Source organism: Carcharhinus amblyrhynchos, chromosome 20, assembly GCF_965287045.1.
Source record: "Carcharhinus amblyrhynchos chromosome 20, sCarAmb.v2.hapA, whole genome shotgun sequence".
Lineage (NCBI taxonomy): Eukaryota > Metazoa > Chordata > Chondrichthyes > Carcharhiniformes > Carcharhinidae > Carcharhinus > Carcharhinus amblyrhynchos.
Window position 1 is genome coordinate 37,209,418 of NC_137343.1, and position 26,383 is coordinate 37,235,800.

The following is a 26,383-nucleotide window of genomic DNA, read 5'->3' on the forward strand; positions in this document are numbered from 1 at the left end:
ACTTAGAGAAATCTGAAGATGGATCCATGGACAAATTGTCCAATGAAGTGCTGACAGCACTGGCTGTATAATAGATGGGAAAGAAACAATGCAGGATGGTCTGATAATTATTTAGGAGCATTACCCAAGGATGCTGAATAGTTTTAATTAAAAGTTAAATTCTAAGACATTTGAGAAAAGTGATTTGCTAAATATTAGACAAATTGTTCATTCAGCTTTTGAACAAAAGATGATGCACTAATACAAATTAATTGACACAAGGCTGCTGGTAAATGAAAATTATGACTATTTAAGGATAGCACAACAAAAAAAGTTTGCATATCATTGCAATAAAATACAAACCAAGTTCAATGGATGTTATCCCAAGAGACCAGACATCTACTTTCCCATCATACTGTCCCTCATCCATAGCAAGGATTACTTCTGGGGCCATCCTGTTCAACACAGACAAAAATATAATTATGTGTTCTCGAATACATTTCCTGGTACAGTTGACAAAAACCTCAGAACTAAATCCTGACAAAGAATACTAGCAATTGCACAAAATTTGAGTTAATTAAGGCAATCAAGGCAAGTATCACACAAAATAACTTAGCAGGAAAAGCACATCAGGTTTGTTGTGACAAACCTTTCCCCGTTACGAAAGGCAGTAAAATCAGCCAACAAAAAAGTATATCTGGATTGCTCCTTTCAGTTATACCATTCTCCTGTCACTTTACTCAGGATCATGCAAATCATGATTCAACCTGGCCCCAAACTGGGATGTTCCTGGATTGCAGGTCCATGAGAACAGCCAGTGTGCCCAATTTCTGATAATTCCGAAAATATTGAAAGTCACATTTTTGCGAAAGTTAAGACACAAGAAAGTGGTACATGTATTGTGACTGGACCAAAAGCCTAAATCATTGCTGATATTTATCTTAAAGGAAGCAATTCCCCATTTAAATATTATTTACATTACACTTACCAGTAAGGCGTCCCTACAAATGAGTTAGCAGGGGATACTATAGAGGCAGATCCAAAATCGGCCAGCTTGACTTGTCCTGGTTCAGTTAGTAAAATGTTTCCTGCCTTTATATCTCTGTAAAAGGGAAAAACAAAAACATTGATATTCTCACATATCTGGTCATTCAAAAAGCTTAATGTCATCAGCCTTGCTTGAATCAGAAAATCTTGGGTTCAAATTTAAGCCCCACTTGAGAAACTTGAACACAATCTGGACTGACATTTTAGTTCGGTGTTGTTTTACAGATAAGATGATCAACGAAAGATTCATCTGTCCTCTCAAACAATCCATGGCAGGACCTAAGAAAAGGGGCATTCCCTCAGTATCTTGGTCAAAACTAGCAAAACACCACAGAATCACTAGTGTTTGAGAGACCCCACTATCTGCAGATGTGGCTGATAAATTGTCTGCATGTGACTATACTTTAAAACTACTTTACTACACTTTTTGGCCATCTTTTTGACCTCAAAAATGGATACAAATGTACGTTGTCACAATCTAATGTCATGGTACTGTAAAATGCCAAATGCCTGTTGAAAATCTAAAATCATAAACCAGAATTTTTGAACTTGGACATGGATTGCATGAATTTGACAAGCATTTGGCAGCTTTTCTTTAAAAAAACAATTATATTACTTTTGTAGTTTTATATAAATGACAACACCCAGATCATTTGTAATTAAGATGGACAGTAATAACAACGAAGATTACAAGTTTAAAACAAATTAGGCTGCCTACATGTACATTCAAAACTTGCACCCACTGAGGAAGCTGAGCATTAAACTGCTGAACCTCGGGTTTAGAACTTTAAGTTGCAATTTCTCTCTCTCACTCATCCAAATAAAACTGTATAATTTATAGCTCCATTGCTCAGAGTTCTCAAGGTTCCTGGCTCTGATTCCTAATACCTCAGCTGCAGTGATTATCTTTAAATTAAAAAAACATAACTGCTGCTCATTGTTAATAATTCCTGATCAAAATACTAAATAGTTGGCTCCAGCTGCAAAACATTTGTGATTGAACATTTTGTTAATACTCATTGTCCATTTAACACATTACAAATTGAGGGCAGCACTCTTGTACAGTGGGTAGCACTGCTGCCTCACAGCACCAGGGATCCAGATTCAACTCAGGCTTTGCGTGACTGTATGCTATTTGTACATTCTCCCCCATGACTGCGTGGATTGCCTCTGGGTGCTCTGGTTTCCTCCCACAGTCCAGGTTAGGTTGATTAACAGTGTTAAATTGCCCCTTAGCGTCACAAGGTGTGTAGGTTAGGGAATTAGTCATGGCAAATGTGTGGGGTTACGGGGATAGGGCAGGGGTGGGTCTGGGTAAGATACTCTGTTAAAAGAGTCAGTGCAGACTTAATGGACCAAATGGCCTCCTTCTGCACTGTAGGGATTCTATGATTCCATGAATGGTACTGGGTAAGGTACCAGAACTATTAACCAAGTATCACACTTCCAACATGAATGAGTACTTTAAAACTCAGAGGGAATAAAATGGAGAAGGGAAAAGTAAAATAAATCAGCATCTGTATTGACTATAATGAAATTAAAAGAACAGGGTGGAAATTGTAAAATTTATTGAAAACTGATGCTGAAATGTACAATGTTCATCCCTCGCCTTATTCAGTAATGACAGCAGGAATAGAAATACTAGACAATGATTTAATTATTTTACTCCAAGAATTTCTGACTTTGGCGATAAAAGGAGGTGGTGAGAGAAACTCAGAACCTGACTAAGCTCATTGTAAATGTTTAAAAACAGTCAGTTGTTCCCATGTGCAATTGTGCCACCAGGTTTCATGCATTATTGTTCAAGCTACTGAAACAACAATTTTAAAACAATAAGCATATTGCAATACAGTATGATTAAAACCGCTCATCTAGAGTGACTGTATATATGTCAACTATATGATATATTGTGCTATGGAATTTTTAACAGCATATTGGGCATCTGATTCTTTTAACCCAGGCACTTATTTTACCTACATTATTTTAAACATTATTTTAAGTTTGAGCTAAATGCTGGGGTGAGACAGATAAAGGATTCCCAAAAAGGGGTGGAAGACAATAGAAATAAGGGGAAAAAAGGAGGGTTACGGGGCCAGCAGGATTTGAGTTATACTGTCATGTGGAAGGACAGTGAGTCCACATCTTTAAAACAACGTAGAAAAGAACTGGAACATAGCAAAATTATGTTTTTGTTTTCATAAGCCACACAGAATACAAGCTCATCACTAATGTCCACATATGTCAGGTGGCTTACGTTAACAAACTTTCTCCCTTTAGGATGCACCTTAAAACCTACTTGTTCCCTATACTAATGCCTACTTTAGTGACTTGGGGCATATTTTGTTCAACAACACTGTAGAGCATAATATTTTAGTATGTTGAAAGGTGCGAGATAAATGCAAGGAGTTATTGTTTCCAAATTACCTGTCATATTAGTAAACAAACAAATAAAAATTGTACAAACATATATGCAACCAAGTTGCTTGAATCCAGAGAGCCCAATTGCATGGTCCTAGGAATCACAAACTCTCAGGCCACGACTTGGGAATTTCCACTTTAGACTAATAAGCTTTAACAGCTGTTAAGGAAACAATGATTAAGGCAATCGTTTAGTAGCCCTTCAAACTGCAATTTACAACTTGAGCTTTGTCCTTTTTGTAAAAAGTATGAGTCGTAAAGCCATTAGGAGGTTGCATATTCTGTCTTCTACGTTGGCAGTTCCTTTTATCTGGTACAATAGGAAGTAAAGTGCATATTACACCCAGTGTTCCAATGAAATGCAGTTAAATTAATTGATGGGCTGTTTTATATGGGATGGTATCTTGTGCAGGTAATAAATATATTATTCCATTGGTAAAGTGAAACTTCATCAAAAACCAATTGTTATGTAAATAGAGATCAAGGTCAAAGTGCTTTTCCCTCGGAATTTCATGAATTGCTGTCTGCTGAGTTTTCTGATTCAATTCTGAAGCACACCATTTAAGATATTTCTACATCTGCAATAAAAAAAATTACGTGCAGATGTTTCACATAATCTCATTGCTTTTGTGCTCCAGGTTCATATTGATAAAATCTGGGATATAGTCACATACAAAATCTGTTATTTGGAAACAAAATAATATGTCCATGCATTGCACCTATTTCAACTAATAAGTGTGGGCACAGCCATTCTTCAGTTCATTCCCCATGGCAGTGCCATGACTTGAATCAACTTGTTTGACAGCTAACTGTTCTCCGTTGCATGTTCCGTGGACATTTCTACCAGAGTCCACTTGCAAACCAATCAGCATCCTCTTCCCAGACAGTATATTTTGTTGTTCCCTTTGAGATTTGGTATTCTTGCATCTGTCCTGAAGAGTGCAAGGCAAAAAGCTTTGACTGCATGTCTCTTTTTACTGCAATACTGTACTACCAAGTGATATTTCCAAGTTTTCTCTTTCCCTGTTCAAGGTCAGAATTTGCCCTTTATGATTTCAACTGCACTGACAAATCCTGTATATTGCAGAAATATTGATTCTTCATTTTCAATATCTCTCATTTCCAGCTGATACTTGCTGGGGCATTAGCTCAAGACAAACCTCAAATTACCAACACACTTATGTTCACTTCCCAGGGTCACTGGATAATCATCACAAGAGGAAGCTCTTTGCCTTCTCCAGACCCATTTCAGCAGCACCAAATTAATTGTGGCAACACTATCATTGTCCTAAATGAGATCCCCAAAAAGCACAGACAAGGGATCTAACTGGTCAGTAGGTTTACCTTAAGGACAAGTCTGATTTATGTAAACATTTTGAGTGAAATCTTATTTATAAGTCAACAAGAAACAAAACTGCAATAACCAGTCACAAATAAAATTCATATTATTTCTGGAAATTCACTTCTTAAAACTTGGTGTGAATTTCTGGAATGATAAATTACAGCACCATTTTTTCACTCTTGCTAATCAAGTCTAAATCTAGTCTGCTCTGATGGAAAGTGCTGTCTCCAGTTTTTGTCATTCCATAAAAAAATGCTTGTGTAGCCGATGACAGGAAGTAGCTTGATAAATGGAATGAGATCAACCTACACGTAAAGATCAAGAAGACCGTGTTTTTCGATCTAGGTGGGAACAAGCCGCCTAATTTAAATATCTGTATGTAAAATGATTTCACAAATATAAATCATTGCTTCAAAATAAACTAAATAGGGTTAGAGGATATAAACGTAAACTGGTGAAGTAAACAATAGATTTCAGAGAGAAGCCTTCACTATGACAAATATTTGGAATAATCTAGATAAAGGTAAAATGCTAAAAATGTTGGAGTTATTCAAAACATAATGCATTGCCATAATGCAAGATATAGCGTACTAGTAACAGCTGAAGTTTTGACAGGTCAAAGTTACCTAATTAGACATTTCTCATGCACCATAACAAACAGGGAACTTAAGAGCTCTCTTTAAAAAAGACAATCAGAAAATTAATTTACTTCATTGTTGCATAATCTCACCTGTGTATCAAATTATGAGAATGCAGGTAGGCCAGCCCCTGCAAGGCACCATGGGTAATGGCAGCAATTTCCACTTCCTGAAGCGGTTTCTTGTGAACTATGGGGAGGAAATACATTTTGGAAAAATCAGAATTTCCACAGCCATTAGCACAACACTTTCCTTGTGCAAACAAAGAAGCAACTGCTGTGAAACAGAAAATATTTCAGATATAAGTTGGTGAGAAAGAAGTTTCAAAACATATATAAAACAATCTATAGAAACTGCTTATCTGCATTCTGAAAACCTGTTGCACAGACAAGCTTTACATCAATCTCTAACTGTTCACTCGGAAGGAAGAAAATTCAAGAATTACACAGAAACTAAAGTAGGTAACTCAGTCCAAGACTGCATTGATGATTTGAAAGTCTTGAATATTTTTAATTCCAATTTTCCATCCTTTTTCCATATCCCTTAAAACCTCTCCTTCTCAAGTATGCATCTACCTCAAGTATTTTAACTGATCCTACATGTACATATGATCTACTATAACAGTTTTATGTTTCTATTACTTCTGCATAAGCTAGTATTTTATCTGTATTCACACCACTGGTTTAGTTTGAATGCGCATATCTGTTCCAACTTATATAATTAGATCAAGAGCTGTCCTCATCTACCTTATTTTTAAAAAAATGAAAACTGACAACTCAACATTTTGCAGTGACAACAACAGCAAAGCTCTCAGCGCTCACCTTTATTCAAGAGCAAATCAGACATCAACTTGTGCCATGCAGGGAAAATGTGGAAATTACGATGTTGCTGTCTAATTTGGCCTGCTCCTCCACAAGCTTTGCTACAATGGTAGCTTGTTGAGAGATTCAACATGTGAAGGTTGTTAAATTTCATTATCTAGTCACTCAAAATCCAACAAACATTTTAAGGAATATTATGGCATGTCCATTCAAGGATAAATTTTTTTAATGGTGTGAAGAGGCTGAATGATAACCTCCCTGGCACTGACAATTACATGGAGTCTCATACTTTCAGATTTTAATAACAGTTGGGGGTTTTATATTCTAAAAGTTGAAAACCACTTTAAAATCTTTTTTTGTTTCAATGGCCATTCTGGAAATTCCCTCCTGAGTCAATGGATGTTCCAATGGTCCGTGAAATTATGAGTCCAACCTGCAACAATGATTCCCTGGCATGTGGGACCAAATATTTACTCCTTTTACCCTTAATCTTATCTTTCATCCCCTCATTTTGTATATGATTTTACATTTAATTAAACTTTGATTTATGTCGTGTGTCACAGTAAGGTTCCTTAATCTTGTTGGCTGAAGGGACATACTGTTGCTTGTCCTGCTCTCACTGATTCTAGAGACTCCGCAAAGCTCACCACACAGTTTTAGGAAAAAAATCAAACAAAGTTTGAGGACAGCAATCTGGGCTTTCAAAATTTTATCCAAAGTAAGTTTGAAAAAGCAGTTTAAATTTAAAGAACACAGTACAGGGGTGCGCATATTTTCCACATGAACAAATGGTATCAGCTAACCCACTAGCTTGGAAATTGAATATTTTGCGTATATGTGGCTCATGGGAGATTAAACCGCCCATAGATATACTTGAAAAAAATCTTGTTTTTATCCTTATTTTTGTAGGCAAATCCAAAAGGCCATGTAAAAAATATACATGCTTAACATCAGCACATATATAACTGAACTTGACAACACTGGCGTACTATATTTGAATATCTGAATTTGCACCGAAGACAAGTTTTCAAGCTTATGCAATAGTAGATGAAATCTTCAATTTAATTTCATTAAAGAAACTCACCTTCCAATAAATCAGAAGTTGATCCTAGGCAGTATTCCATAACCATCTGAAATTAGATGACAATCATAATTAAAGATTATTGAGCATGCAAGATATTGCACATATTAAAGCAAAGATTTAGAATGAATTGGGCAAATATTTTAAGAAAATTACAAGAGTTGCACAGTGTTCAGCATGGAAACAGACCATTCAGATCAACGGTCAATGCCAGTATTTATGCCCGACATGATCCTTGTCCCATCCAACTTCACTGAACCTCATCAGAACACCCTTCTATTTCTTTCTCCCTCATGTTCTTATCTAACTTCCCCTTCTGAATCCATGCTATTTGAACAAAGAACAAAGAAAATTACGGCACAGGAACAGGCCCTTCAGTCCTCCAAGTCTGAGCTGTTTACCTGCACACCCAGATCCCTTTGCCAATCAACGGTCCTAAAGGTTCTGCCATTTACTGTATATTTCCTATCTATATTAGACCTTCCAAAGTGCATTACCTCATATTTGTCCGGATTAAACCCCCACCTCTCCAGCAAGTTTCCAACTGATCAATATATTTCCTGCTGTATCCTTCGATGGTCCTCATCGCTATCCGCAATTCCATCAACATTTGTGTCGTCCGCGAACTTAATCAAACAAGTTACATTTCCTCTAAATCATTGATATATATTACAAACAGTAAAGGTCCCAGCACTGATCCCTGAGGATCACCACTAGTCACAGCCCTCCATTCAGAAATGCACCCTTCCATTGTCTTCTATGATGACATGTGGAGATGCCAGCATTGCACAGGGGTAAACACAGTAAGTCGTCTCACAACACCAGGTTAATGTCCAACAGGTTTATTTGGTAGCAAAAGCCACTAGCTTTAGTGGAGAGCACGCTCAATGTGAGATCGCTCTCCACTCACATTGTCTGTATCTTTAAGATTTGATTATCTGTAAAGACTCGCATTCCAACTATTATTTTGTACATTGAGTTTGTGTCTTTATATGCCCTTGTTTGTGAACATAACTCCCACTCACCTGACGAAGGAGCAGCACTCCGAAAGCTAGTGGCTTTTGCTACCAAATAAACCTGTTGGACATTAACCTGGTGTTGTGAGACTTTTCTATGACTGAGCCAGTTCTGTATCCATCATGCCAACTCACTTCTGATCCCTTGCGACTTCACCTTCTATACCAGTCTGCCATGACGGACCTTGTCAAAGGCCTTACTGAAGTCCACCTAGATGACATCTTCTGCTCTATCCTCAATCATCATCATCACTTCCTTGAAAAACTTAATCAAATTAGTGAGATACAACCTCCCCTTCACAAAACCATGTTGCCTCTTGCTAATATGTCCACTTATTTCTAAGTGGGAGTAAATACTGTCTCGAAGAATCCTCTCCAATAATTTCCTATCGTTGACATAGGGTTCACCAGCCTGTAATTAACTGGATTATTCTTGCTATCCTTCTTAAACAAAGGAAAAACATTGGCTATTCTCCAATCTTCTAGGACCTCCCTTGTAGCCAGTGAGAATATAAAGATTTCTTTCAAGGCCATTTGGCTCAACTACTCCTTGTTGAGTGTTATTACAATCTCTAAATCTGAACTTTTCAGACTACATGGCTCCAGCTGAAATCCAAATGGTCTTCTGTCATAAATTCAGAATTTGAATTTGCACTTTAAAGGTGCAGCCACATGCAAAGGGAAAATATGTCCATTACTGAAATGGGAATCACCTCCAGCATTGTCTTTATAGGCCTACTGGAGTTCCAGTTTATCAATTTCCAACTCACGTTAAACTTCAAACAAAGAATTTTAAAACCGATTTGATAAAACAACCAATTTCCGTGAATTTTGTAATGAATTGAAATAATGGAATTTTATTTCTAGGACAGGGATCTCCAGTATTTTAATTGTATGAATAAATGATATTTTACTCAGATAAACATAATCAGGATAAAAATAGGTAACAACAGTGTACTCAATTTGTTGAAAATGCAGTCAGTAGCCCAGTTAGTTAGCACAGTGATTAGTGCTGCTGCCTCACAGCACCAAGGACTCGGGTTCAATTCTAGCTTTGGGGACTGTGTGGAGTTCCACGGTCTCCCTGTGCCTACATGGTTTATTCCCTGGGTACTTCAGTTCAAAGATGTGCAGGTTAGGTATTGGCAATGTTAAATTATCCCTTCATATCCCAAAATGTATCAGTTAGGGGAATTGGCAGGGTAAATATGTGGAATTATAGAGATACTCTGTTGGAGAGTCCGGCAGACTTGATGGGCTGCATGGCCTCCTTCTGCACTATAGGGATTCTATGACTCTATGATCTTATCTAGTTGGGATACAACTAGAACAAAGGCATAAATTGTAGAGACACAGGACACAAACCTCCACTCCTTCGATATAGGGGCGGTGCCACAAGACAAGAGATTTGCAAATGTTACACCTTCGCTTAAAAAGGGAGAGAGGAAAATCTACCAGTCAGCCAAAGGTCAGTGGTGGGGAAATTAACCAATGTGGAGTATTATGATGCAACTCTAGGCACACTTCACGGAGGATATGAAGTGGAAAGGGTGAAGAGCAGGTTTATTGGAATAGGGCTAGAGATGAGGGACCCCAATTATGTGAAGAGCTGAGAGATCTGAAGTTGCTCTCCTTCAAGCAGAGAATACCAAGAGATTTGATCGGTGTACAGAATCATGAATAGCTTTGATAAAGGGTAACAAAGAGAAACTGTTTCTAACTAATCAGGAACCAGACGAGGCAGATTTAAGCCTGAGTACTTTTTAAAAAATCTACACAGGTGTGGTCTGGAATATATTTCCCGAGTTGGTGGTGAAAGCAGATTCAACAGCAACATTCCAAAGAGAAGGGGGTCAGTAGTCAAATAGAAAAAAATTGCAGGAAAAGATTTACCTCACACTGAATCTCAAATAATTGTTCCCCAGACGAGCAAGTTTGTTTGAAAAACTGTCACCCCACACAACATCCAAGTTTATAGTTCCCAATCCTGCTTCTACCTTCTTGTAAAGATCCAACAGGACTTCCAATGTAGACACATTATTTCAGCCTGTTTTTGCTCCCTGGAATTTACTTTTTCCTACCTCAACTACAACTACTTTAGCTCCCCTTATCCAGTCCTTTCTGATGCTGTTCCGCATTCCAGTTTCCTGATCCCAGCCACCTCTTCTTCACCACGAGCATTCAGTCCCTTTACATCTCCAGCCCCGACAAGAATGGTCTTCAGACTCTCACCTTTCTTGAATAGGAGTGCAACTAGATTCCATCCACGAATACATTGTTCTGCCTGCTTAAATTTGCTCTTACGTTAAACAACTTTTCATTTGGCTCCACACACTTCCGCCAAATAAGGTGCTGCAATGGGAACCTGCATGGGTCCCAGCTATACCTTTTATCCCATGGGACAGGTGGAACATTGCTCCACTTCCATTGAAGTCCCTTTCCTCACTCACTTTTGGTTCCCACTTCCTGCTCTTAATCCAAACTAGAAAATTTCATCAACTTGGCTTCAAACTTGCACCCTTCCTTCATCATCCCATAGTGCTTCTCAACTCTTGCTTTCCCTTATTTGACTTCTCTGTACCGATTTCTGGATTTGGTGTCGATCCACATTTGCTATAAGCCACATTTCCACCTCCCCCCACCTTTTCAATATTCAAAAGAAATTCATCAAAATACATAATTCCCCACCTCTTTTAGTATTCAAAAGGAATTAATCCCTCTATACATCCTGGTCCATTCTTCCAGCAGCCCCAAAACCAAAAATCCATTCCCCCAGCATCTATCTGTGCAAACACAGGAAATACAGAAGCTGTTCTTTCACCTCTTCCATTGCTACCATTCAGATGGCAAGAAGTGCATCCAATTTATCTGTACTTCCTTCAACATAGAATACTATTATTAGATGCTGTCTTCTCTGCATTAGCAGAGACTTTATGCAGATGGGTGCATCACTTTGCTGAACACATCTGAAATGTGACCCTCAGCTTCTGGCCACTTGTCATTTAAATTCACTGTACGACTCCCACCAACTTCAGTCTGCTGTTTGTTCTAATGAAGCTCAATAAAAGACCAAGAATTAGCAACACATATTAGGCACCTTACAACCTTCAGTATCTATAAATTCAAAACATAGTTGGTTCAAATCATAACCACTGCCACAATTTTTCAAAAATCATTGTGGTGTTACTATTTATTGCTTCCCTAAATCAATCTTTTTCTTTTAAACTTAACACATTGCCACCTCATTTTGCCTTGCAGCATCAATCCATTAATCACTCCAGACCCTCCACTCAACAGACCTTCTCAAGTTTCCACACTTCTATACTTCTGCTTAAAAACTGTTATAAAGTATTATCAACCCAAAATTTTTTTAAATCTTTTCTTCTCAAGATGCTACCCGACCTGAATGTTTCCTGTATTTTATTTTTACTTCTAGGCTTCCAGCATCTGCAGTATTTTGCATAAAAATTTAGCCAAAAAATATAATTAGCTTCAGCAAAATGTAGTGCCCATCATGCATTTGAGATTATTTGCATTCTGTCATTGAATGACTACATGCGGCATTTAACTGTTTGGATGGTCATAATAGAACTTCACTGTGGCAGTATGCACCAGTGGACATGATGGGATACTGCAGCACATCAGTTTCCAATTCTAAAACTGTTCTTGCATTTAATTTACCAGTTTTACCCCTTTAAGTTACTAATTGTACAATATGGTTCGATGAAAATTGAAAACATTACAAACTTACCCAGGCAGTGTGTTCCTTTAGGTAACAACCTTTGTATTCTATAGTATTTGGATGTTTGAGCTGGCGGAGAAATTTTACTTCTTTGATGATGTCTTGCCATTTCTGTAAATAATGTTGGTTAAATTATAAAACAGGTTTTAAAAATATCTCACTGAGATAGATTAAACATATTTACTGTCACTGGTTACTGCATTGCAGCACACTAATTCCTTCAAAAAGCAATATTTAATAGAATGGAACAAATTTCCTTACCTCTGTTATTTGTTTACCACTATAGGACATCTTCTTGACTGCCACCACCTCGGATGTGCGAGCATTTCTGGCCTGAAGGTAAGATACCAAAAAAAACCTTCAATTAAGATCTTTTTATAAAATCATAGCCCTGATGAAAACTCAGATTTGGAATGTTAACCTTTTTTCTCTTTCCATGGATGCTACCAGACTTGCTGAGTAGTTCCAGCATTTTCCAATTCTATCTCAGAATCCCAGGATCTGCAGCATTTTAATTTTAAACTAATACAAAAGTAGAGAAACTTAGTGCCCAGATATTAAAACTATTCAGATTTTTAGTGGTGTGGAAAGGGAATAAGAAGCAGTAAATGCTAATCCTGGAAAGAAGCATTACATCCTACCCCAATATTTAATAGGAAAAAACTGTAATCATCCAATATTTGGTATCAATGAATCTGACAAAATGGTCATGAAATTTAAAAAGTGTTACAATACAATGTTACTCGAATCTAGAAACTGCCCCTGATGCCTCAAGAAAAAGCACATGAAAAATAACGTAATTATTTTAAAAGTGGGGATTTGCAGTAGAAATCATTGTTCATGGCTAACAGGAGTGAAACTAATTGGGAGGCTAATTTCAGCAGATGAGTCAATGAGAAGGATAGAGAAGGATAAGGTAATTAGCTTTGTCAAATGCAACTGAGCAGTCAACCATTGTTCTAGAGGAAATTACTGACTTCCACCAAGTTGATCTCAGTACTGGTGCAGAATAGAAACCAAGTGAAAATGAGCCTGAAAAAAAATTTTGAGCTAGAAATGCAAAAGAGCTGGGTAGAGACAAACTGAATCATGCATGCACATCTGACATTGCAACCATGTGCACGCCTAGCTGGTTAGAGCTTGTGGCATGCCTCCCTAGTGTCAGTCATTTAACACTTGCAATCCTTTGTGCTATAAAGAAATGGCTGAGTGCAATGGATACAGCAAAGTCTATGGGCCCCAACAGCATCATGGCAGTAACGCTGAAGTCCTGTGCCCAGAGCCTCAACTCTAATCAAGCGTAGGGAACCAGTTCAGTCCAGCCAACCAAAAAAACAAATCCAACCTTGCTAATTACTGTTCCATTAGTCCACTACTCTCAATTATTGAAGCAATAGAAGGTAGTGTCAGTATTACTTATCAATAATATATTCAGTTTGCATTCCACCAAGACAGTTCGGCTCTCGATCAAGTAAAAACTTTTGCCAAACATGTACAAATTCAGCCTCAGGATATCGCTGCAGGAGTTTGTGCAGGCAATGACATAGGGTCAATCACCTTCAGCTGTTTCATTAATGACCTAGCCTCCATCATAAGGTCAGAAGTAGGAATTTTCAATGGTGATTATACAGTACTCAATTTCACGACCAACACCTTAGATGGTGAATTGTCCTTGCTCACATGCAGCAAGGTTTGGGGAACATGCAGGCCTGGTTTGGTAGTGTGAACTAGCATTCATGTCTCATGGCTGGCAAGCAGCATAAGGGAGTCTAAGCAACTCTCCCTGACATTTAATTCCTCCACTGTCAACATACTGAGGGTCACCACTGACCAGAACTATACCAGCCCAACATGGTTATAAGAGCAGCGAGCAACTCACCACCCGACTCCCCCACAGCCTACCGTCTATAAAAGGTAAATGATGGAATACCCTACATGCTTGGATAGGTGCAGCACCAATGCTCAAAAAGCTCAACATTATCTAGGATACACCATCTTAAACATTCTATCAACAGTGAACAATGGCTGCAGCAACATCGAGAACTTGCCAAAGTTCCTTCAACGGCAACTGCACAACCTGTGATTTCTACCAGCTAGAAGGATAATGACAGCGATAATAGCACCAACTCCAAGTTGCACCAACTTGAATTTGGCATATTTTGACATTTCTTCATTGTTACAGAATGGACAACAAATACTGGCCTTGTCTGCATCTAGAGAATGAATAAATAAATTCTAAATTAATGAGAATCGATTCTGTGCTGTTCCCACAAAATTATATTTGCATGTCATTTGCTAGACTTGATTAAAACAATGTTCTCCAAGTCAGCCTCCCATATTTCACCCTCAAGGAAATGGATATCATCCAAAATTCAGTCGCACGCCTGCCAAGTTGCAGCAAGTCCCATTCACCCAACACCGCTGTGCTCACTGGTCTACATCCACCAACACCTTGATTTTAAAATTCTCATCCTCACTTTGAAACCCATCCAGATTATTAACAATCGATACAAAATTCAACCACAAAATGAATTTTCAACATTTTTAAGACAATCTGTTTCTACCTCAGCTCCAGATTAAGCAACAACTCTTACCTTATTAATTTTCATCCTTCTACAGTTTCACCCGAGATCACTGCAATCCCAAATTGCTTCCCCAATTTTATCGTTCCATCATTAGTCACTGTGCCTTTAGCTGCCAACCCTCTACATGCTAGAATTAATTCCCAAACAGACATAACTTCACTGACCTTGTTGACCAAGTTTTTTTTGACCAATTGTTTTTCAAATTCATGTATGGAATGTCAGCATGACAGGCCAGTCCAGCATTTATTGCCCATCTCTAAATACCATTCAGAAAGTGGTGGCAGTCTGCCACTTTGAACCATGCATTCAATATGATATAGGTACTGCCAATGTTAGGGAGGCAGTTCCAGGATTTTGATACAATTGCAGTGAAGGAATAGCGATATAATTTCAAGTCAGGATGGTGAGTGGTTTTGAGGGGAACTTCCAGGTGGTGGTGCTCCCATGTGCCTGTTGCCTTTGACCTTCTAGATGATAGTAGTCATGAATTTGGAAGGTGCTATCTCAAGAGCTTCGGTGAATTCTTGAACTGCTTCTTGTTGTCAGTACACATTGACTACTATTCACATTGGCGGAGGAAGCGAATGTTGCTGAAGGGATATCGTGGGTTACTTTGTCCTGGAAGATGTTGAGCTTTTTAAATGTTGTTGGAGCTACACTCATCCAGACAAGTGGAGTGTATCCCTTCACTGGTGCCTTGTAGATGGTGGACAGGCTTTGGGGAGTCAGGAACTGACTTTATAGGATTCCTAGCCTCTGACCTGTTCTTGTAATCACAGTATTAATATGGCTAGTCGAGTTCAGTTTCTGGTCAATGGTGACTCCCAGGATGTTGAAAATGCAGAATTCAGCTATGGTAATACCATCAATTGTCAAGGGGCAATGGTTAGATTTTCTCTTGTTGGAGATGGTCATGGCTTGGCACTTGTGTGGCATGACTAACTAGCAACACGTCAGCCCAATCTTGGATAATGTCTAGGTCTTGCTGCATTTGAACGTAGACTCTTTCAGTGTCTGAGGAGTTGCAAGTTGTGCTAAACATTCAGCAGTGAACATCCCCACTTGATGAACAGTGAGTAACACTGAAAAAATAATTCAACTAGTCCAACAAAACTATTGCTTGGGAAACAAAACTCAGCAAGACAGACCTGTGGCTCACTCAGGAAATTAATAATATTACATTAATAGAAAATGCTCAGAATTTTGACAGAACAGTAGCAATTCTGAGGTCTGAGGGTGTTTTAAAAGTCATGGTATAGAGGTGCCGGCATTGCATTGGGTTAAACACAGTAAGAAGTCTCACAACACCAGGTTAGAGTCCAACCAGTTTATTTGATAGTAATCTCTCAAGCTTTCGGAAATGATGTTCCTTCGTCAGGCGTGTGGAACCTGCCACACACCTGACAAAGGAATACCATTTCCAAAAGCTTGTGAGATTACTATCAAATAAACTGGATGGACTCTAACCTGGTGTTGTGAGACTTCTTACTGTGTTTTAGAAACCAGCAGTGGGCAAGTAATTTGGTCAGAAAAATAAAAGCTGATTGCAAGAGCTTTTTTAAGTATATAAACATAGATACTAGGAGGAGGCAGCCATTTGGTCCTTTGAGCTGGTCTCCCATTCAATATGATCATACTGATCCGCCATCTCAATGCCATATTTCTGGTTTCACCCAATAATCCTTACTGACAATCTTAAAAAACTCTCTTTCTTTAATACATTAAGTGACCTGGCTTCCACAGCCTTCTATGGTAGTGAATTCCACAGGCTCGTTATCCTTTGAGTGAAGAAAGTTTCCTCATCTCAGTCCTAAATAGTCTATCCCGTATACTTTGGTTCTAGATTCCCCAAACAGGGAAAACATTCTCCCTGCATTTGGTCTGTCCAGCCCTATTATAACTTCATGCTATTCAATCAGATTACCTCTCATTCTTCTAAACTCTACTGAATACAGGCCCAGCCAATCCAATCTCTCCTCATAGAACAGTTCCGCTAACCCCAATATCAGCCTCGTGAACCTCTGCTGCACTCCCTTTATGGCAAGTATATCCTTTTAGATAGCTTCACTGCAGGCAATACTCCAGGTATGGTCTCACCAAGACCCTGTACAACTATAGTAAGACATCTCTACTTCTGAGCTCAAATCCTCTTGCAACGAAGACCACATATCATTTGCCTTCCTAAATGCTTGCTGTACTGACACTCTACTATCGCTGACAAGCATACAAAGACACCCAGATTGCTTTGTACATCCACACTTCCCAATACATCATTTAAATAATGCTCGTGTTTTTCCATACCAAGTATACAACTTCACATTTAGCCACTTTATCCTGCATCTGCCATATATTCTTCCACTCACTCAACTTATCTAAATCACTTTGAAGCTTCTCTGCATCCTCCTTGTAACTCATAATTCACCAGCAAATTTGAAGATGTTACATTTAGTTCCCTTATCTAGGTCATTTAAAGAGAGCTCAAGAAAGCATTGTTCCCTGAGAAATAGGGCAGGGAAACTACCATGGGGAATGAGGAAAAGCATTGAATAAATGGACAGAGCCACTGAATGAATATTTTGCATCTCCTTTGAGCACAGACAAGTTTCATCTGGAAAAAATAGACAGCAAGCATGGGGTTAAAAGGAAATTAGTATCAGCAGATATTATAACTTTGGTTCTAATACAGAGATGGCAGCCGTGCCGGTCATGATTTTCCAAAATTCCTGGATTCCATTAGATTGGAAGATGGCACAAGCAGTGGCAGTGAACACATTTCTAAGTGACACACAGCCAGATGTTATAAGCAATTTGAAGCACAATGAGAAATCAGTGCAGAGGAGAAGTGTTCCTGGCATTTTTTCTTCGCTTTCCAACTTCATAAATCTGCAGAGGTTGTTCTCACCCTATTTCAGCAGTAGGCTACAAGAGAGAGCGCTGGTAAGTAGTGGGTGTTATGGATGCGAGGCATAGCCTCTTTAAGAGGATGGGTCAGGTGACCCAAGGTGTGGGATGACCTGCCCAGGAAACCACCCTTACAGCAATTGAGGGCTGAGTGCAAGGAATACACTTAAGTAAGTGAATAACATAATAAGTAATAAATAAATAAAAAGGAATGAGGTCCTAAAAGCCACTTGTGTGCCGAAGGGTCTGTTTGTGCTGTAATGTTCAAAGTAAACCCTATTGTTCCTGTGGCTTACTTTTCCATATGACTTCCTGAAGCTATCTAGTCCCTGCTGCTGCCACCCCACCCCCAACCTCCCGTAGTCTCAGACTTAACAGGTAAGCAAGGTTGGTTACAGGTTGGCTACTTTTATCACTTACAGCTTGTAAGGTCTTTTTATGATCTATAGTTGTATATTCTGCAGCACAGACAGACAGAGAGGTAGTCATACTGCAGGCTAAGTCTCCACAGGAAGAAAGGGTGACCACCAGGCAGAGTATGACGACTAGACAGGCAGTGCAGGAACCCCTGTGGCCATTCTCCTGCAGAACAGATTTACCACTTTGGATACAGTTGGGGAGAATGGCCTCTCAGGAGAAAGCAGTAACAGGCCAATTTGTTGCACCATCATTGGCTCTGTTGCACAGGAGAGGAAGAGAAAGAGTAAGAATGCAATAGTTATAGGGGATTCAATTGTAAGAGGAATAGATAGGGGTTTCTGTGGCCACAAATTAGATTCAAGGATAATATGTTGCCTCCCGGATGCTAGGATCAAGGGTGTCTCAGAGTGGCTACAGGATATTCTGGAGCCAGTGGTCACAGTACACGTCGGTACCAATGACATGGGTTTAAAAAAAAGGAATGAGGTCCTAAAAGCTAACTATAGGGACTTAGGAAGCAAGTTGAAAAGGAGCACCTCAAAGGTAGTGATCTTAAGTCTCGTACCAGAGCCACATGTTAGTCGGAGTAGAAATACAAGAATGTATCAGATGAATACATGGCTGGAAAGATGGTGCAAGAGGGAGAGTTTCAGGTTTCAGATATTGGGGCCGGTTCTCAGGGAGCTGGGCAAAGTACAAGCTGGACAGGTTCCACCTGGGCACGATCGGGACTCACGTCCTAGGACAGTTATTTGCTGGTGTGGTTGGGGAGGATTTAAATGAGAATGGCAAGGGGATGAGAACAAAGGAAAGAGGAAAAACAATAACAAAAAATACTAAAATGCAAACACGGTAAACAGGAAAATCAAGGATGAGGGGCAAATAGGGCCACAGCACAAAGGAAAATTAGGATTAAGCAAAATGCTTGCAGCTCAGACATTTACCAGATTAATAAATGGAAATGGATGGGTTACCTTATGTGAAAAGGTTGGACACATTTGGCTTGTATCCACTGAGGTGACTTGACAAACATGCAAGATCTTAACAGACTGGGTATGTGAAATATGTTTCCTCCAGTGAGAGAATCTAGAACTAAGGGTCACTGTTTAAAAATAAGGACTCACCCATTTAAAACAGATAGAGGTGAAATCTTTTCTAAGGGTTCCAAGTCTTTGGAACTCCCTTCCTCAAAAAGGTGGTAGAAGTAGAATTGTTAAAATATTTTTAAGGCAGAGGTAGATAGATTCTTGATCAGCAAGGAGATGAAGGATTTCAGAGGTCAGTGAGAATGTGGAATTAAGGTTACAATCAGATGATCTAATCAATGGCAGACCAAATTGGACAAGCAGAGTGGCCTATTACTGCTCCTATTTCATATGCTCATATGTACAAATATTTGTATGCGTCCTAATCCAATAACCAGAATTATGAACAGTATTCCACGTGGGATTTGGCCAATGTCTTACCATGTCAGAACCTTTTTAGATATGTACACCTTTCTGCTATTGCAAACTAGTATCTCATTTTCTTTTTCAAGTAATAATCAAACATTGTGGTGGCAGTTACATAGATTCACTATATATTTTTTATATATAAATATATATATATATCTCCCTTTGACCTACATTATTTTACACCTGAAAACATGATATTTTGCCAGCCAACTAAGGACTGAAATGTTTGGTTGTCTTGCTGCTCATTACTTTATTGTGGCTAATTCGCTCGCTAGCTCGTAAGATTTCATTCAGTGCATCATCTAAGGCTCCCCAAGGTAAGATATTGCAGAAGATACGCAAGCATGGAATTGAGGTGAATTAGCGGTTTGGATCAGAAATTGGCTAGCTCTAGGGAGACAGAGGGTGGTGGTTGATGGGAAATGTTCATCCTGGAGTTCAGTTACTAGTGGTGTACCGCAAGGATCTGTTTTGGAGCCACTGCTGTTTGTCATTTTTATAAATGACCTGGATGAGGCCGTAGAAGGATGGGTTAGTAAGTTTGCTGATGACACTAAAGTCCGTGGAGTTGTGGACAGTACGGAAGGATATTGCAGGTGACAGAGAGACATAGATAAGCTGCAGGGCTGGGCTGAGAGGTGGCAAATGGAGTTTATTGCAGAAAAGTGAGTGGGGATTCACTTTGGAAGGAGTAACAGGAATACAGAGTATTGGGCTAATTGGTAGTATGGATGTGCATAGATCCCTGAAAGTTGGAACACAGGTTGATAGGCTTGTTAAGGCGGCGTACAGTGTGTTAGCTTTTATTGGTAGAGGGATTGAGTTTCGGAGCCATGAGATTACGTTGCAGCTGTACAAAACTCTGGTACTGCCACACTTGGAGAATTGCGCACAGTTCTGGTCGTTGCATTATAGGAAGGATGTCAAAGCACTGGAAAGGGTGCAGAGGAGATTTACCAGGATGTTGCCTGGTATGGTGGGAAGGTCATATGAGGAAAGACTGAGGAACTTGAGGCTGTTTTCGTTAGAGAGAAGAAGGTTAAAAGGTGACTTAATAAAGCATACGATCAGAGGATTAGACAGGGTGGACAGTGAGAGCATTTCTCCTCGGATGGTGATGGCTAGCACGAGGGGACGTAGCTTTAAATTGAGGGGTGATAGACATAGGACAGATCTCGGACAGGTTCTTTACTCAGTAGTAAGAACGTGGAGTGCCTTGCCTGCAATAATGGTGGACTCGCCAACATTAAGGACATTTAAATGGTCATTGGATAAACATATGGACAATATTGGAATAGCGTCAGTTAGATGGGCTTTAGATTGGTTTCACAGGTTGGTGCAACATCAAGGGCCGAAGGGCCTGTACTGCGCTGTAATGTTCTATGTTCTAAAAGTACAGTCCAGATAACTTAATTGCACACTTAGGGCTTACATGAATGGGACCAAGAAAGGAACTTTGCATATCAAATTTGCCCAAAACGCAATAACTAGGAAATCTATGCCATTTTATTTAAAAATGTATTTTTTCACTCTTTATCTGAACATTAAATTGCAAAATGATCAATTATGAAGTGAAATTGATCAAATTATATTTCCTTGAAATGATGCTGGTTACCCATCTTATTCCTCTGTAAATTGAGCACCACTGACAGAGAATGCAACAGCTAGTTTGAGAGAGACAGACAAGAGAGACAGGGGCATGTGAGCAGATAAGAAAACAGAAAAGAGAGAGCAGGTGCATTGTAGTGGCGTATTTTTCAGGTCCTTGCAGGATTAATGAGTTGTAAACAAATTAGTATCATTCACCATCATCATAATTAAGTTGCAAATTCGGAGCTTGATTTGGCATTTCAAAACATACTACTTCATGGATAGGTTTAAGCAAGCTCTCACTTACAAAATAAACAGCTCCAAAGCTTCCATGTCCAATTTCATGCAGGTCAACAAACAGTTCCTCTGGGTCCTCTTTAAAGAATAGTTCTGAAACGTCCGGATCTCTCGCTGCCCCTTTACGTGTTGAAGATGGCATTCTTGCCAATCAAAGCCTTGGAACGGTTAGTGTTGGGTTCACAAATTTCTCCCTTCATCGACAAATGATCCTTTAAAAACAGCAGCAACTGCAAAAGATGACCTGAACAATAAGAGACAATAAGAAAAAGTGCAACATTTCAGTACACTTGATTTGCTTTCTGTAATGCAGTTAATTATACATTCATTTTTGACTAATGACAAGCATTCCAAGATCAACATTACATTCCAGTGCATGAAAATGAGTGTGCATTGTACTCCAGGCATGCATCAATTAAAAACATAAAAGTACATCCACAAGCTTCTTGGCCTCTGTTCAAAACAGTTATCTGCTGCCAGTCACTTGTCATTAGCAGTGACTTCAGGTTCAACCTCCATTTTCTTGACTTCAAGTATTCCACTGCTGACCCAGGGAAGCCACTCCAAATGATGTAAATTTGTCCATGGTTAAGTGCTCCAGGACAAGGATAGTTCTTGGCAAGTGCATTAAGATCATTTCCAAGTAGCTGGGGTCAGATCATTAGGGCTTTCTCCTATCTGTGGGAGAATGTACAATAAGATTCTACACCTTTTTTTAAAAAAAGTTTCATACATTTAAAGTAATTCAGCAGAATGCCTGTGCATTTCTCAGATTAATGAAATTAAGACAACTCATCCAGAATCCTCACAACTAATTCATCACAACTAGCTATTAGTTCTTATGAGTATCCAAATTTACAGCAATGTTGTTGAGCAGACTGCTGAGTTTCCATAGAGTACTCTTTTTCTCTAATTTAAAGACAAGTGAAGCCACAAATTTAACTTCGTGTTATCAACTCATAGGTTTCAAAAGTTCAAAGTATTTGAAACTTATTTATTAGTGTCACAAGTAGGCTTACATTAACTCTGCAATGAAGTTACTGTGAAAATCCTTTAGCCACCACACTCCAGTGCCTTTTCAGTTACACTGAAAGCGAAATAGCATGGCTGATGCATCTAACCAGCACGTCTTTCAGACTTCAGGAGGAAGCTGGAGCACTCAGAGGAAAGCCACGCAGACACGGGGAAAACGTGCAGACTCCGAACCGACAGTGATCCAAGCCGGGAACTGAAGCTGGGTCCCTGATGCTGAGAGGGAGCAGTGCTAACCACTGTGCTGCCCAAAAGTGCAATTATGAACACCAATGTTCATTTTTGTTATGCTAAAACTGACAATATATGAATAGCAGCAGTGAGAATACATGTTACAAAGCTGACTCTTGTGAAATGTGTACATCAGCAGCAGTAAGAAACTGTAGAAAAGGCCCAAGTTTACTGAGCACGGTGAGTGAGAACTGTAAGGTGTTCAGAATAAGGTGAACCAGTTGCGGAGGGAAATGGCTGCTGCAAGGAAGAGCCCAAGTGCGGGGCCTGAGAAGAGTTGTTCAGCACCAGGGTCTGAGACATGTTTTAGGTGTTAGGGGAAGAACGCTCTCAAGAGACGTGCAAGTGCAAGAATTTTATGTGCTTCAGAAGGGTCACCTGCAAGTTAGGCATAGAGTGAAGCAGGCTGCACAGAATGTTGCCAAAGAGAAACCATTAATATAATCCCTGTAAATAGGCTGGTGGAAGATTCAAAGGCTTGGCAAAATAACTTCTATTCAGATTGTATGGCTGCCCCCTAAAGATGGAGGTGACACTGGCACTGTGGCCAGTATTGTCAGTGAAAAGATATTCAAGCATCTCCAAAAGAGGTGACAGTCCTTAAATCTTGGCTTTTATGAGGATGACTTAGTGACATATACTAGATAGAAATGAAGAATATTAGATCCATCCGTGGTGCCCCAATCATGGTGATTGAAGGACAGAGGCCCAGTCTGATGGGACGAGACTGGTTGGAACAACTGGACTGGACTGGCCAGAAATATTTAATGTCCAGGATGGAGAGTTCCAAGAACTCCTATGAAAATATGAAGAAATATTCCAGATTGAACTTGGTTGAATAAAAGGAATTAAGGCTAAAATGTACTAAAACTCAGAGGTTAAATAGAGACTGGGAAAAGGGCAAAGGAAAGAGTTCACAGAAGCATGTTCAAGGGAATTTTCTGTGGCAGTATGTTTCCAGTCCAACAAGAAAAGAGGCACCGATTGCCTGATTCTTAGGAAAGAAGTAGATCAAGTTTTAGTAGGAGCACATTTAGAGGACACTGATCATTGTATCACGAGGTTTAGCTTGGAATGGATCTGGGCCAGGAATCAGGCATTAGCAGACAAAACTGTAACTGAACAATGAGTTACCCTTAAATAGAATGCTTAATCAAGTCAAGGTATATTCCCACAAGTAGGAAAGAGATGGCAAAAATTCCAGACCTCCCTGGATGACGAAAGAGATGGGGATTAAGATGAAGCAAAATAAGTATGCCCATGATAGATGCCAGTTAGATAATACAATTGAGAACCAGGCCAAATTCAGAAAGGAATTAAAAAGCAAATAAGAGCAATAAAGAGTATTGAAAGATGCGGGCAGCAAATATAAAAGGCAATCCAAAAGTTTCCTGTAAGCATATAAATAGTAAAAAGGTGACAAGAGTTGTCGTGGGGCCAATTCGGGAATTTACGCATGGAGACAGAGGTATTAAAAGAATACTTATAGCAGTCTTCATCAAGGGAGATGCTATCCAGGTCATGGTGAAAGAGGAGATTTAAAATTGATAAGATGGTGGCAGTGGATAAGTTGTATGTACTTAAAACTGATAAGGCACTAGGATCAGATAGTTGCAAAATTAGGATCCTGTTCAATGGGTGTACCACTCACTACAGCCCAGTCAATTTAAGTTCAGTAGCAGGAAAGCTTTTAGAAATGATAATTTAAGACAAAGTTAATAGTCACTTTGAAAAATTAATGGGTTAACGAAGAAAGCCTGTGTGGAGTTATTGGTAAATTTTTTCTTAGCTATTCTAACATGCTTGAGTTTTTTGATGAGGAAACAAAGAAGGTTGATAAGGGTAAGACTGTTGAAGTTGTGATCAGCAACTTGCAAAAGTATGTTGATCAAGTGGATCTATGCCAGGATAGAATGATTAACAGGCAAAACTGTTGCTTTCAAGTAAAGATAGTTTGTTAAAGAACTATATTTAAAAGTGAAAAGTTTCTTTTATTGGTCACAAGTAAGGCTTACATTAACATTGCAATGAAGCTACTGTGAAATTCCCCTCTGTCACCTGTTTGGGTCAACGTACTTAACCAGCACGTCTTTCAGGCTGTGGGAGGAAATTGGAGCACCCGGAGGAAACCCACGTAGCCAATGGGAAAATGTGCAGACTCCGCACAGACAGTGACCCAAGCCAGGAATCGAACCCAGGTCTGTGGCATGTGAGGCAGCAGTGCTAACCGCTGTGCTAACCTTTTCAGTCCATATTTAGTTCAAGGACTCAGACTTGTCAGCAAGCTCATGGGACAAAAGGGACAGTAGCAATGTGGAAATCAGTTGAGTGACAGGAATAAAACAGGAGTGAGCGATTGTTTTTCAGACCGGAGGAAGATTTATAGTGGAGTTCCCCAGGAATTAGTATTAGGGCCCACTGCTGCTCTTGGTATATATTAATGCCCTTGATCTTGGTGCAGATAGAACAATTTCAAAATTTATGGATGATAAGATGTCTGCAAGTATTGTGAACAAAGATGGTGTAAAATTTCAAGAGGAGTTAGACAGGTTGGTGGAATAGGCAATTGACAGGTGAAATTTAATGCAGAGAATTGTGAATTGAAAATTCATTTTGTTCAGAAAAGAGAGCCATGATGTAAAATCAAGAGCACAACTCTAAAGAGAGGAGCAGAGGGATATATACACACACACACACACACACACAGGGCAGGTTGAGCGCAGAGGTAACAAAGCACATACCAACCTCAGTAATCACCCAGCAATGTGGGGAATTGCTCAGGAATGTCCTGCACACAAAAAGCAGAATAAATCCAACCCAGCATATTACCACCCCATCAGTCAACTATCTATCATCCATAAAATGAGTGACTGCCCCCGACATCAAGGAGCCCTAGCAAAACTGGAACGGAATTGGGCTAAAACATCTGCTGGTTGCAGTCATATCACCTCATTTCCAGGGCATCACTGCAGGATTCCTCAGTGTCCCAGACCCAACCATCTTTACATTCTTCACTGATTACCTTCCTTCCATCAAAAGATCAGAAGTGGAGATGTTTGCTGATGACTGCACAATGTTTACAACCATTCACAACTCCTCAGATACCGAGGTAGACTATGTCCAAATGCAGCATGCCCTGGACACTGTCCAACTCTGGACTGGCAAGTAACATTCATTCCATGTAGGCGCCATGCAATGACCATCTCCAATAAGAGACAATCTCTATCAACATCCTCGGGGGGGGGAGGACAAAGTACGAAGGAACTAAACTGCAATAGCAATCTAAATACTGTGGCTACAACAGCAAGTCAGGGGCTACAAATCCCAGCAAGTTGCTCACTTCCTAACTCACCAGTTTGTCCACATTTACAAGGCACAAATCAGTGGTGTGATGGAATATTCTTTACTTGCCTGGTTGAGTGCAGCTCCGATACCACCATCCAGGATAAATCAGCCCACTTGATTGGCACTCCTTTCACAAACACCACCATCACTGAACAATGGCAACAGCATGTACCATCTACAAGTTCTACGTGCAGGAACTCACCAAGGATTCTTAGCCAGCATCTTCCAAACCCACGGCCAGTACGAGTTGCAAGGACAAAGGCAGCAGACACATGGAAACATCACCACCTGGAAATTGCCCAAGTCACTCACCATCCTGACTTGGAAATATATTGCCGTTCCTTAACTGTCACTGGGTCAAAACCTAGAACTGCCTTTCTAACAACACAGCAGCTGTATCTACGCCAGAGGCGTAGCAGTTCAAAAGGCACCTCACCACCATCT

The 26,383-nt window shown here is 39.6% G+C and overlaps 1 protein-coding gene across 3 annotated transcripts in view; it reads right to left on the reverse strand.

Annotated features, from left to right (window-relative positions):
• Positions 1–26,383, reverse strand: part of taok3a (TAO kinase 3a) — a 136,360-nt gene that overhangs the window by 71,878 nt on the left and 38,099 nt on the right. For 2 of the 3 annotated variants that reach the window (XM_080208422.1, XM_080208420.1), the window contains exons 3-9: positions 21,342–21,575; positions 12,346–12,417; positions 12,094–12,195; positions 7,330–7,375; positions 5,517–5,613; positions 968–1,081; positions 343–434 (exon numbers count right to left, since the gene is read on the reverse strand). In XM_080208422.1, the coding sequence (XP_080064548.1) occupies positions 343–434; positions 968–1,081; positions 5,517–5,613; positions 7,330–7,375; positions 12,094–12,195; positions 12,346–12,417; positions 21,342–21,473 (655 nt within the window). In that variant the 5' untranslated portion in view covers positions 21,474–21,575. The remainder of the gene's footprint in view (positions 1–342; positions 435–967; positions 1,082–5,516; positions 5,614–7,329; positions 7,376–12,093; positions 12,196–12,345; positions 12,418–21,341; positions 21,576–26,383) is intronic. The other variant, XM_080208421.1, reaches the window with a different exon arrangement.